Genomic DNA, 13,570 nt, shown 5'->3' with positions numbered 1-13,570 from the left:
GATAACACAAGTGTCCAAGACCGACAGGTCATTGTGGTGCACGTCACCCATTTGCAAAAAAATAAAAAAATAAATAAAAAAGAAGACTACCTCAGCTAAAGGCAACAGTCAACTCCATTTAACAATGTCGCTGAATCCAGGAGACAATGAAAAGGTGTGAGATGCCTCCAGTCCGGCTTCGGATGTCACTCTCTAATGGTTCATTCCACTGGGGGGGGGGGGGGGGGGAACACATCAGCCCCCCGATCCACATCCCAAATGAATCGCACTCGGAGATAATCACATAACTGACAATTAACTCCATTTCCCACTTAATACCCCCCCGCCCCTCCCCTCCCTCCCACCAACCCACTGTACGACTACACACACACACACACACACACACACACACACACACACACACACACACACACACACACACACACACACGGCACGTCTACACACCAGTCTCATTACACACGCTGATTCCCAGAGGCACACCCTCGTGAAATATGTGTTAGTTCGAGCTCATCACAAGCTTGGTTAAGTTCACCACAGTGACACGTGCACCTCTTTTTTCTGAGTTTTTTTCTTTTCTTTTGGGGGCTTGGGGTGATTTATACACAAATATTTAAAAAAATCTGATCCTTAATCAGGAATGTGAAGTAGAAAAAATATATAAAAAAGCTGCATGAAGCAAATGAGAACCGGGTGAAGGAAGAGTTTCATTTCAAAAACATGCAAAAAAAGTCTTGCTTTAGGTAAATGTATCCATGGAAGTAAAACAGTCTTCTTCCTGGACACAAAGACTTTTGCTTCAAAAAAAAAAAATGAATAAGGGTCCCTTGCATGTAATTGTGGAATGGAACCCTTCCAGTTCAGAGAGTCATTTGACACCCAGGCTCTGTTTCATGAGCCGAGCGTCTCTCTGACCCCACAAAGCCTCTTTTGCAGACAGAGCGGTCGCTCTCCTCATCCCCGCAAGACCTGCAGCAGAAGGGAATCTTGCTGTCAGGCAGAAAATTGCACGTTATTATCAAATTGCACCTCCAGAACAGAAATTGCACTCATTACCGCAGCCTGCAGCAGCCACTTCCATTCCCCCCCGCTGCTCCCCGCGGCCCTCCGCCCTCCCAACTTCCTCCCTGATTGTTGAGCCACTGATTCTGGATCAGCCGCAGCCTGTGGGCACTGCGTGGTCGGCACTGAGGCGGGTGTTCCCCGCTGATTTGTGATCAGACTGAGCTATAACGGCACTGAGTGGAAAAATCGAAACAAAAAAAACCCCAAAGACGACTCACGATTTTCTTCCAGCCGAGATCCTCGCCGCCTCTGACATCTCACTGACTTATAGTAAACAGTTTCTACTCTGAGAGTAGAGCACCAACAAGAGGTCAGATGTCAGAACCAAAGTGATTTTGGCGGGAAACCCAGTTTGGTACTGATCTGGTGATTTAAAGGTCAAAACGTCTTGCGGTTGAAAAGTGACTTTGTGGAAGCTCTATTGTACCGGTCCATCACTTCCTCATTAATTCCAAATTGGTTTTATATTTTAAAATTGTAGTTAGCTGCGTAGAGTTTATTAGCAATAGCTAATTTCCAGAAGAACTTTTTTATAGAACTGCTCAGGGTTACTTTTTTGAATCATTCCATAAATTGTATTCGTCTTACACATGTCTTAAAAGGACAAACATCTTTGTAAGTCAGTGAGCAAGAGTTGTATGAAACAGTAAAACAGCTGCTCTTCTTGCCACTGACAGGTTCAGGCTGTTTTAATAAATGTCTGACAACATTATGGATGAGATTAATTATCAACGAGACGCATCAGTGACCTAAAGCTTTTGAATCGTCACCTCCACAAGTTGCAGCAAAGTCACTTGTCACACAAAGTAAGTTGAGTAAGTCTGTTATTTCAACACGTGTGACACATTAAACCAACAGTTTATATCTTGTGCTGCTCCTCTCATCTTTTAAAGTTGTAAACATTAATCAGGCTGCCACACTTCATTCCCTTCCTCCTCACCAGCAAAAGATAATGACAGTCAGAAATAGATGCTTTGCGTTTTAGTCATCTTCAAATTGAATCGCTTGCAAACGTTGAAAGCCGAATCTAACTAGAACTGGTGAAGGGATTCAATCAGGGATCAGAGGGATTCAGAAATGATACGATTCTGACTTGATTTAACACCATTGAACCCCACGTCTTTGTAAAGCACTTTGAGTAATACGCCTTGTTGCTAATCACAAGCAAAGTTAGCTAATAGGTAGCTAATTCAAAACTGGTGATTGGGACCAATAGCTAACGAAGCCAGGTCAGAAATGGTGATCGGTCCCAAGGTTTATCTAACGTTAGCTAAGGTAGCTAAGTGATCAGGACCGAGGTTTATCTAACGTTAGCTAAGGTAGCTAAGTGATCAGGACCGAGGTTTATCTAACGTTAGCTAAGGTAGCTAAGTGATCAGGACCGAGGTTTATCTAACGTTAGCTAAGGTAGCTAAGTGATCAGGACCAAGGTTTATCTAACGTTAGCTACGTAGCCAAGTCAGAACTTGTGATTGGGACAAAGTTTTACCGGTAGCTAAGTCAGGTGACCAGGAAGGTTTATCAAACGTTAGCAGAGCTGGTGATCGGGATCGAGGTTCATCAACAATAGGTAACGTAGCTTAGCCAGAACTGGATTTATCTAAAGTTAGCTAAGGTAGCTAAGTAGCCTAATCAGGACCATGGATTATCTAATGTAAGTGAAGGTAGTTAATTCAGAGATAATGTTTGGGACCAAGGTTAAATCTAACGTTAGCCAAGGGATTTTTTTCCCCCATGTAAAATATTTTAACTATGTAATTTTGAAAAAGAGGAAGATTTTAGGGTTTAATCAGTGTCTCGGAGTGCAACTTTAAAAGTAGCCCAGTTTCAACCCGGATTCTTTGACATCAAAATCACCAAATCAATGTTAACAACTAGAAACAACCCTTATGCACTTTTGGATCCAGAGTTGCGTTTTGTCAGGTTAGCTGACCCTGAAGCAGATTTAGCACCAGTGTGTTAATTGAACGGTAAATCTGTGTTCGGCCCAGCTGGTCCTGAACCAGTGGCTTTTCTACTCACAGGCAGGAACGAGATTCATCAAATAATAAACAAAAAAAGGAATTCAAAAGAACAAACTCTAACCTCTGACATCTTAAGCGGTCAAAGAAAGTGAAAGAGAAGGAGACCGACGAAAACGAACAAATCCTTTGGATAAAATAATCAGCTGTTCAAACCAAGAGGAGGATGATGGGGGAACTGTGGGGTCACGGAGTCCGGGTCACATGGCCAGAGCTCGGGCCTTGGCGGCTGCAGCCTGCGCCCTCTGCACAGCTCCCTGGCTGTTCTCCCTCCTTGTCAGCTGGTTGGTCTCAAACAGGCCTTCATGGCCGCCGCCGCCTCCGCCGCCGCCAGGGCCCCCGTCCGCAAACTTCAGCGCTCCTGCACCACACACACACACACACACACACACCGCTCACAATGCATTTCATAAAGCAAAACAAGAAGCGACGCTCTTCTCTTCTCACACTTCAGTGAGGCGCTTGTTGGGTGGATTATGTTCCCTTTGAGCCAGGCTAATCGTTTCCCTTGGTTTACAGTCTTTATGCTAAGCTAAGATAACAGGCTGTTGGCTCCAGGTCCTTATTTATCTATTGTACAGATACAACGCGTTTACAGTCCCTCAACCATACGACCACATGTCCAACTATTCTGTTGAGGTTGAGAGGAAATCGTGGTCGGACAAAGTCGGAAAAACCGATATGTTGACTTTGTTTGTTCTTGCGGTGACATTTTTGGAGTCACATAAATTCAACTACAAAACTGTTTGTCAGGTTCTCTTACAGGATGGAGGTAAAGGAAAAGAAATGAAAGACAGCAGATCAATGTTTTCCTCAAAGCAGAACATGAATTTAAACAAATCAGTCAGATTTGAAAATTTTAAAAGTTCCGAATGCAAAAATAAATAATAACAATACGGTTTATTTGACTGTAGGAAATAAACTCTCTTCTTTCACCAACTGTAAATACACACTCTCAGATAGTCACAAAATGCCAAACTGTGGCTACAATAAACCAGGACAAAAAGGTGAATACATGAATTCACTTATTTGAAAATACAGCTCCATGGCTCTGAGTTGGTTCCTGAGGCCCCAGATCACCTTTGTCTCCCGTTCCTGTCAGATAATTAATGGGTTGAGGTGAACTGTTCCCTGAAGTCGGGTTAATGTTTAACTGGGAATCGCAGCTAGAACAAACTTTTGAGATTGAAGCCGTTCCTTTTCAAAACACTGCCCGGGCCCGGCTCTGATTTCAGCCCGTCAGTCTTTTCTGTTCCCGTCTCTATTTTTAAAAGTACAAAAATTAGCCTGTTGTCACGGTGACACATTGTTCCGCCACCCGGCACTGTTCATGTGTAAAAAACGTGTTGATTACCTCCAGAGACGCGAGGGTCGAGACACACGGGAGGATTTCAGACACGACAATTAACACGTTTCACCGTTTTATGTCATAAAAAAAAAAAAAAAAAAAAACGGATTAAAAATGCTCGGTGTCAGAACAAAGGGCACGGACGACACCGTCTCACCGAAACAATTTAAGACTGGAGCGTTTCTTCCTTTTTTAAGAAGTAGTATTTCCTCATGCGCCATCGTTTTACTCTTAATGCCAGGAGATCGATAATAAATGATTAATGTCGTCGGCAGGTTATTTCAGGCGGACGAGCTTCAGGAAACTGGACGGAGTCGTACATCTTCACTGTGTCGGTTGTGTATAGAATCTCAACTGAAATGTGACTTTTGTTTTTTGTTTAAGCACGTTTAAAGAGTTTGACGACTTTGCTCGAGCTGTTTCAAAGCAGCCGATTGGCTCCTGGGTGTGGAGGGGGGCGGGATGATGCGTCGTGTACGACCGCGGCCTTTTGCATTCAGGACTTTTCATTCGGACGTTCGTCTTCGCCCTCATGGCGTCTCCGACCCGCATCGCCGCGTCCAGCAGCGAGTTCACTCGTAGCTGTCTGAGAGAGAGTCCGTCGAGCGGCGACGTCTTACCGTTGCCGTCCACGCATCCGCTTTTAAACTCGCCCTCAAACGTCATCCCGTCGAAGCGAGTGAAGACGCCGGCGCCCTGGAACTTGCCCTGCACGAAGTCACCCTCATACCTTTAAAAAAGAAAAAGAAAGAAAGAAGGAAAACACATTTATTAGTAGAACATTCCCACATAGAACATCCTGACGGTTGAGAGACGAGGAGGACGTCTTTAATTACACCAACAACAACTGGAGATCGACCGCGACGTTCCGTCCTTGGACTAATGGCATCGGCCGCTTGTGCCGTCAACACTTTACGCATCGAATGCTTCACTCGAACTTTGACGGAGGCCTCACACAGCTCGGGGGGGGGGGGGGGGTTTCCATGTGTGAATCTGAAATATCTAATCATTGGAATCGTCACCACATAATCTCCAGATATGATTTATCACACAGGGACCATGACAGGGAACGCAGCCCTGACTTAAAAATACTGAGTTCAAATCTGCTTACAACTGAGAACTGAGCTGAGCAAATCGGCATCAATGGATGGATCCAGTTCTTTAAAATGGCGAGACACGTTCTGTCCTTTTCATCTGATCTATTACTTTCTGTCTTTTCTTTACTGTGTAAGTACGTGTCTCCTTACTCGGCCTCGGGAAACCTTGAGAGGCAAATACATGAATCCAAATGATTATGATCATTCTGTACAACCTCATCCATGATACTGTTCAACATCCCACAATCCGTGTGAGGGGACGGGACGATAACCCCCCCCCCCCCCCCCCCCCCCCGATAGAGCAGAAATAAAAAGTACAACGCAGGATCATTGAGAGCGTTCAGCCTCAGAGTTTTGATATCAAATAACATACGAATCAAACGTGCAGAGAATCTCCAGCTCCGACGTCGAGGGGAAAATGAGTTATCGTCACTCACAGTACATAATTAATAACTAGGAATTTCTGTGAAGTTATTCCCCTGGATTGGATTCTTCTCTTCTCTGACAAAAGGGAACCGTGTTGGGATCCGAGCTGACGAAGAGGAGCGCCGACAAACGGAAACGTTTCTCACAACCTCTCCGCAGCCCTCGAGGAATAAATCAATCAATCAACAATTCTCTTTTTCCTGCTCGGGAGCAGAGAACCGCTCCTGACGCTCTGACATGGAACATGTTCAGTAAATGACAGTCAACTGGATCCATTTGGTGTGTGGACAAAACAAAACAGCATCTTGAGGGTTTTGGGGGAAATACGACAAATGGATTCATCGAGAAAATAATGGTCAGATTATATGGATGGTTGAAATAATCGTAAGTTTCAGCCCTTATTGATTCGCTGAAAGCTCTAAATGAGTAAAAGAAAGATCCTCCAGGTGGCGCTGCACGCTGAGCTGCCGCTCATCAATTCTGCTCTCTCCCTTAAATCTAAAACGTGTATCGGAAAATTGTGTCTTAAAATTTTATTAATTTTGTATTTTTCAGAGAGGAGGAAAAAATGGATATATAGCGTAATATAAAAAAATGAAAGAAATCTCATGCTTTTTGTCCTCAGTTCACAATTTCGGAGCCACAACCTCAAATGAGAAGTCGTCTTCAGTTTCAGCTGCAGGCGACATCGGGAGGAGCCGGCGAACAAATGCAACGCACCTTGATCTACATCACCTCAACCTTTGGGACCGTGCGAGTCCACAACACAACAGGACACATATGTATCACAGGTCCCGCTGTTTTCACTCTATCGAGGGTGAGTTACATATCGTTTCTTTTATATAATAGTCATTTGGTATTAAAGGGTCAAAGACACAGACCTGGAGCCGTCGGGGAACACCAGCGTCCCACAGCCGTTGAACAGGCCGTTCTCGAACTGCCCCGTGTAGCACGTCCCGTCGCTGAAGGTCAGCTGACCCAGGCCGTGACGCAGACCTGGAGCGGCCAACACACACACACACACACACACACACACACACACACACAGAGCTGCAGTCAGACACTTTGCTTTTGACACGTTGACACACACAAACACTTAGGTGGTTGAAACAGATCTTTACGTCGGCCCGTCTGGGGGGAATCCACCTCTCGCACAACGTCAGCTCGTCACCCCCCCGTGACCTCTTGACCTCTGAGAAGTCTTCTGGTTCCTCTTTGGAGATTCGGGGTCGTGTTCAGAATGTCTTTTTTTGTCCAGAGTTACGGGACTTTTGTTTCGATCCGAGCTCTGTACTTCCTGTTTTCTTGTGAAGGCCCTTCGCGTCTGTCTCTGCACTTCCTGTTCTCCTCTCTCCTGTGTTGCGTGTCTTTACCCCGCCCCCTCTGACCGTCTGCACCTGTTCCCCATGTGTTTCACCTGTGTTCACTTTGCCCCGCCCACCCTGTGTATCCTTCGTCTCTGTCAGCTCGTCGGTTCTGATTGTTCAGTGATGTTTCCTGGTTCTGTTTTTTTGTTGCTCCCCAGTAATGTTCACGGTCAACGGACATGTCTGCGTGCCACGTTGGCGTTTGGTGTAGAAATAGGTCAATAAAATGGTTACATTTCTATTGATAGGCCGAATACAAATGTCGACCTTTAAAAATGATCCACATTCTATTCTGGAAGGAGGCAGGTAAATATTTTTACTCAAATATTTAACTTCGCAGCTCAGTAGATCCACGCTAACGGAAAAGAGGCAAAGACGCTCTCCATTGTTTCTTGATCCTTAGAAAAATATCCCCATGAAGGTGAAACACAACTTCCCTCCCATGTCTTAAACTTTCCCAGATCAGGTTTGGGCAGGCGACGGAGACGGAGACGGAGACGGGGGGGGGAGTGTCCCGCCCTTCGCCCGACCTCTATTAGCAGGCCCTGCGGGAATTAGGAGAATGACTGGATGTGCGGCACAGTTGGACAAGGACGGAAGAGGTCCTGGGGTCCTCGCGGCGGCTGTAGGAATGGGATTTAGCAAGAGCTAGTGGAGAGGAGGGAAGAAGATCTGGAGGAGGAGGAGGGGGGGGCCCTGACAGCGGATTGGGATTTAGTGGAGGGGAGGCGGGGGTGAGGCCAGGGAGCATCGTCCCCCTGCTCCCAGCTAATGGCAAAGTAAATTAGGCGGCCCATCTGTCAGGGGCCGCTTAAAGTGCCGCGCTCGGCCTAATCTCAGCAGGGTTTTTTTCACAGGAGATTTGGAGAAGAGATTTGGGCCGACACTAAATCTGGAGCTCTGCATTCCATTTCCAAAGTCCTTCGTCCTCTGAAAACATCCTGCATCCATATGAGCGCAAGTCGGACTCGATTAAGTACATAAATATGTCTCTATATATAGATGCATGTATATGTGTGCAGATGGGCCGAGGCGAGGGCCAGCTGGGGCTTAGATCCAGCTCCTCAGCCTGCAGGACCCCGACCAAGCGAGCGGGAGCCCGAGGTGGAAGTTTCACGGAGCGGCCACCGGAATGTGACAATCTGCTGGTTGTCGGAGAGGTCGCCCGCCTCGCCGCCTCGCCGCCTCCACCGCGAGGAGCTTCCTCCATCAAGCCACTTGTTGCGACTGAACGTGATGAAATGATGTGACAGAACGGTTTACTTGTTTCTCCACTGACGGGCAGATTATCAGTGTGCTGCTGCACTTTCCTCGTCCAGACAGACGCTAATCCGTCGCTCAGCTCCTCTGTACGTAACTCCGCTCTCCAAACCTGGTGTCGGGTCACGGTGTCCGGCTAATTTTCGGTTCAGCTGAATTTGTCCAGCTTTTATGTCAATCAATAACGGTAATGCATGGATGTTAAATGACCGCATGGGGGGGGGGGGGGGGGGGGGGGGGTGGGGAGTTGTAAATGGGTCCTGGCTGAGCGTTGGCTGTTTGTGGATGTAGCCATCCTACTTCCTGTAACCTGATAGCCCCCCCCCCCCCCCCCCGCCCCGGGCCTGTGTTCAGCTGGAGCTCCCGCTGAATAATTCATGTGACACCGTGGACCTCTGTCCGACATGCACCTACATGTTTGTGTGCAAACAGTGACTTTTGCATGCATGGACGCAGAGATACGATGCACGACGCGTGTCAATCCGTGTCCACGGCGACACCTCCCAACACAAACACACACACACACACACACACACACACACACGCACATGTAATTACTTCCCAGACCGAAGTCAGCCGTGTTATTTCAACTACTTGTGTTAATATCAGCAGGTACAAAAAATATGTATAAAAGAAAAAATGAAAAGGGATACGTCTAAAAAGGAATAACATGTAGATATGATGAAAAAAATATTTTCCCCCTTTATGAAATAAAACTTATTTGAAAATAGCAAGACGTAGACAAGTTATAAGACACTCAAGGTTGTAGCTTCTTTCATAGAGAAGAAGGTGAGATACTAAAGATATGGTGAAAAAAGCTCAGGAATAAAACCAAGTGAACCTTGAGTTTAGAATATTCTATCAAAGATAAGTGTTCGCAAAAGTCCATGCTCCGTTTTGAGAGACATTTTTGTGTCTCAGGTTCAAAGGTTATTCTTGACCTTGGGAGGGAAACTGGGTCTTTTGATCACATCGCATGGTCTTCATCAGAACGTTGTTGTTGTTCAAGTGCCCAGAAGAAAGTCAGACAATCAGGCAAAATCTGTCTGCTGACGAAGAGCTTGTGATGTGACTGAAAGCTCCAGAAGAGCTACTAAATGGACTTGGCAGTCAAGGATGAGCTATGACTTTAATTTTTTCCTCCTCCCCACAGCTACAATTACCGCTGGGCAAACTCCATCCGCTGATAAAGCTCATGTGATACGATCAAAAGCTCAATGTACTGTATTTACAGTATGTTGTTTTTTTTAATTGGATTTAAAAGATAATAAAAATAAAGTGACATAACCCCAAAGAAAGCCTGACGGCAGGCTCAGAGCCGAGTGGACTCCAGGCATCACTGACAGACGTCTGTGTACTAAAGCAGTTCAGAGAATCGCAGACAAACCGGTTCCACAGTTGTTGTTGTTGGGGGTTTTTTGCTAGCTGCGCACAGACCATATGTTTCACGCTCGCGTCGGTGCCAAACTTTTGTTCTTCGTTTAACCTTTCCCTTGAAGGTCGTCCAAGTGTTTTTTCGTCAAACCTGCAAATACTGGTTGAAGTGCAGTGTGATATCCTGCCTCGGCGGAGCCCGCTGGCACCAGATGGTCTTGCGTGTACACGTGTCTGTAGTTCCTGACTTCGGTTTGACACTTTATTTTTGGCCATTAGATACAATCTGTTTGTGTGCGAGAGCGCAGGTTCGTTTAAAAGCAAACTACTTTTCCTGCCACGACGACGACGACACCCACTTTTCTCCTGACACCAAATCCCCGACATACGTTCCTGAAAGCTGCTGTGGGCGACATTGTCTTTGCCTATGTTCGTTCCAATTTTGTCCTGCGTTGTTAAAAGTCAAGTTTCAATTCTCTCACTGCAGCTGTATTCCAATAAAACAGGGATCATCGCAGTCGAGCGTCACTTAACAGTCGAGTCGACACGGAAATCTTTAAACGTGAGAAACACTTTGTCCAACTGGCAACGCACCCTGACGTCACCCATTGGTTCGTGAGCTGCCATTTTGTAGGCTAGGTAGGTTTAGCATTTTGTAGGTTTAGCATTTTGACCATCTTGTTTAATATTAGCAAATAACCATATTTGGCGGGATATGGTTACTTACTCTGCACGTCCACCTACACCTGCAGCTATTGGACGGTATTAACTGTCAATCACTATCACAATCAATCCATAATTTACTAAATAAACATCATGCATCAGTTAAATGCTGACTCCACTTTCTGCCAAAGTGCGAACTATCCCAAAAAGTTTGTCCACATTGTAAATGAACTGAAGGAAGGTGTGAAAGTGAAATTTGAGAAGAAAACATTCTTCCATTGGATTATATAAAGTCGCAATCGGATATATTCAACCCTCCCCCCAAGAAAGTAATGATTTATGACTTTAAACTTTTCTGCGAGGCTATATTTTTTTCTTTAAATCAGGTCTTTATGAGTTAAATGATACAACCTGTCAAAAAAGAAAGCAAATGATGTGGTGTTTCAGAGTAGCAGGACTTTTTTTTTTTTTAATTTTAACGTCACGAATATTCTCAATTTTGAAACCCACAGCTTGTCTCTATGACCTTCAGTTGGGTTAAAAACGTGTTCATCCGTTTGGCAGCTCAATAGCGACTCTTCATTTGTTTTAATGAAAACGCCGCGCACATCTCCGGGTGGCGCGTTGCGACCATGGTGAGGACAAAGGAGCTGTGTCCAAAAAGCGGTGGGATGAGATCATTTTCATCGCATCGAAAAAAAAGTAAAGGGTACAAAAGGACTATCAAGACCTTGAACATCCCCAGAGACACTCCTGGGAGCAAAGTGCACAAGTTATGAAACTCATTCCCCCTCTTAGGAATAGCCACTTCATTGTGGTGGAGGACTCTGTGGAGGAGCTGAGCTGCTGTCGGGGGAATATCCCCCCTGGTGGGGTCTGGTCTTTGAGTGGTCGTTGAGAAAAGAAGAAGCGCTGTGTAACTGCAAAACCATTTACCATCGATCAGGAGAACCAGATACCCGAGAAGACGTACGTGCCATTCACGGATTCCACGACAAACCTTTCGACCAACCAACTTGTTTTTTCGTGAGTAAACTATTCATTTAAATTATCGTCACCCGCAAAAGACTAGTGTAATCTGTGCCTTGGCCCTTTGGCCTCCTTGACTCTTGATGGTCATTATTCTTTTTAATTCATATTTTAACAACAGCTCTGTCGCGTATGCAAATTTTGCCAGTGACGGAGGGTGGATGAGTGATTGAGGAGGTCGGCCTTGCCTTCTTTCCATTCGCCGTGGTACTCCTCGCCATTCGAGTAGGTGAAGGATCCTCGTGTCAGGGTCATGGGTCCTGCTGGGACACACAGAAACCACCATCATCATCATCATCATCGACACCTGACGTTCACACATGCACAAACACAGAAGTGGGAGTTTGATGGACAAACCACAATGAAAACAATTCTTACAGGTCTGGACCGAGGTTCGAACCAACGCTGGTGTTTTTGTCACATTGTTTACATTTGATCCGGTTCGTTTCGGTTTCACGGTGCCACGTTGCGAGAAGCACTGAAGAACTTTACACGACAAACCTACGTCCTGTCGTCATCGCCTGCGTGGGCTGCGTTTCCCTTTATACTTGACTCTGATTGGTTTGTAGTGTGTTTTCCTTCTTCTGCGATATCTCGCTGCCTCAACTTCTTGTAATTGGTCCGTACCCTCGAGAAAACTTGTTTTCACACTGCTAACGAACCAAACCGTGGTTCACAGTTTGATCCGGACCCAGACCACATCTTCAGGTTGGACCAATTTTTGGTCCATTGGCCCGGACCGTGGTCCGAGGAACCTTTCACATCTGTGATTTTGTTTCGGACCAAAGTGAAGAGTCCGAAAGGTTCCAGACCAAACAAGGCAGGTGTGAAAGTGGCCTTGAGATTTAATTGCACCTTAAAGTATCAAAGATACGTTAAAGGTGCTGTTGTTTTTTCATAACTCGGACCTTTCTCTGCTGTGGGAAGTTCTGCCTTTGCAGACGTCGGGTCGTCTGCCTCCGCTCCCGTGATTCGGACAAACGTCTGTTGGACATGATTTTTTGGCGATGCTGGTAAAAGAAGTTGGCCGTGTGTTTTGAGTCTGTTGGATCCGTGTCAGACCTTTCACACCCAAAACCATGAGCATGTGACAGAAGTATCACTTCCTCTTTTTTGTCTTGGCTGGCCGGAGTCCATCTCCCGCTCAGCGTTACGTTCCCTGTCCTCCATGTTTGTTTTGTGTCGTGCTTCCAATGTGAATTCCCCCGCCAGCATCCGCGCTGCGCGGACGAACGCAATGAAGCATCCGGAATGCCCCCCAAAAAAAACACACTGCCACGTAGCGTGAAATATATATAAGCATGACGTGCAGCGGTTTGTCTCCTCCGTTCCTTCCTGGTTGATCCACAGTGAGGCTTCAGATGACGGGACGGGAGCATCAAAGACACGTCGGGGCGTCAAGACGAGACACACAAAACAAACATCAGAGGCGTTTATTAGGCTGCGTAATTGCTCAAATGCCATCAGGCACGCTGTCAGATTATGGACCGGAGGAGGAGGAGGAGGAGGAGGAGGAGGAGGAGTGTGTATCCCTCCATCTAATGTTGCCACAGTAACGGCGCCCTAATCCCTTTCATCCTACCGGTATGACGCGGCCAGCCTCCGAAACACACACACACATTGAGAGAGGGAGAAGAGAGCAGGTCTGGAGAGATGGAATAAAATAATACAAAGGGGTTTTTTTTTCTTCATTTACCTGTTTTTATGAAAGAGCAGCTCGGTCCCTTTTCTCTACATCCCTGAAAGCGGCGGCGGCGGCGGCGGCTGCTGGAGGATTTCTGCTCCTCTCAGCGAATGTTTTTCCTGCCCCCGCTGCCTCAGCGTCCCTCCAAGGTGCCGCGTTCCGATTCGCTGCTGCACCTCCACCTCGACTCAACACGCGCTCCCATTGGCTGCTCCCCCCTCCCCCCTCCGCCTCCGTCC

General features: G+C 46.3%; 1 protein-coding gene across 2 annotated transcripts; it reads right to left on the bottom strand.

Moving 5' to 3' along the window:
- Positions 1 to 382: 382 nt before the first annotated feature.
- On the bottom strand, positions 383 to 13,450 carry LOC118312864 (MORN repeat-containing protein 4-like). 2 transcript variants are annotated; one of them, XM_035637891.2, is made up of 5 exons: positions 13,344 to 13,450; positions 11,836 to 11,910; positions 6,836 to 6,950; positions 5,052 to 5,161; positions 383 to 3,444 (listed from the first exon to the last, which is right to left on the bottom strand). In XM_035637891.2, exons 2-5 carry the CDS (start codon positions 11,900 to 11,902, stop codon positions 3,284 to 3,286), a joined length of 453 nt encoding a protein of 150 aa, XP_035493784.2. In that variant the 5' UTR covers positions 11,903 to 11,910; positions 13,344 to 13,450; the 3' UTR covers positions 383 to 3,283. The 2 variants fall into 2 exon arrangements, with proteins under 2 accessions (XP_035493784.2, XP_035493787.2); XM_035637894.2 differs by having other exon boundaries at positions 11,836 to 11,907; positions 13,344 to 13,424.
- Positions 13,451 to 13,570: the final 120 nt, after the last annotated feature.

Source organism: Scophthalmus maximus, chromosome 8 (assembly GCF_022379125.1).
Source record: "Scophthalmus maximus strain ysfricsl-2021 chromosome 8, ASM2237912v1, whole genome shotgun sequence".
NCBI lineage: Eukaryota > Metazoa > Chordata > Actinopteri > Pleuronectiformes > Scophthalmidae > Scophthalmus > Scophthalmus maximus.
The sequence above is the reverse complement of the archived record's forward strand: the minus strand, read 5'-3'. Positions and strand labels throughout refer to the sequence as shown.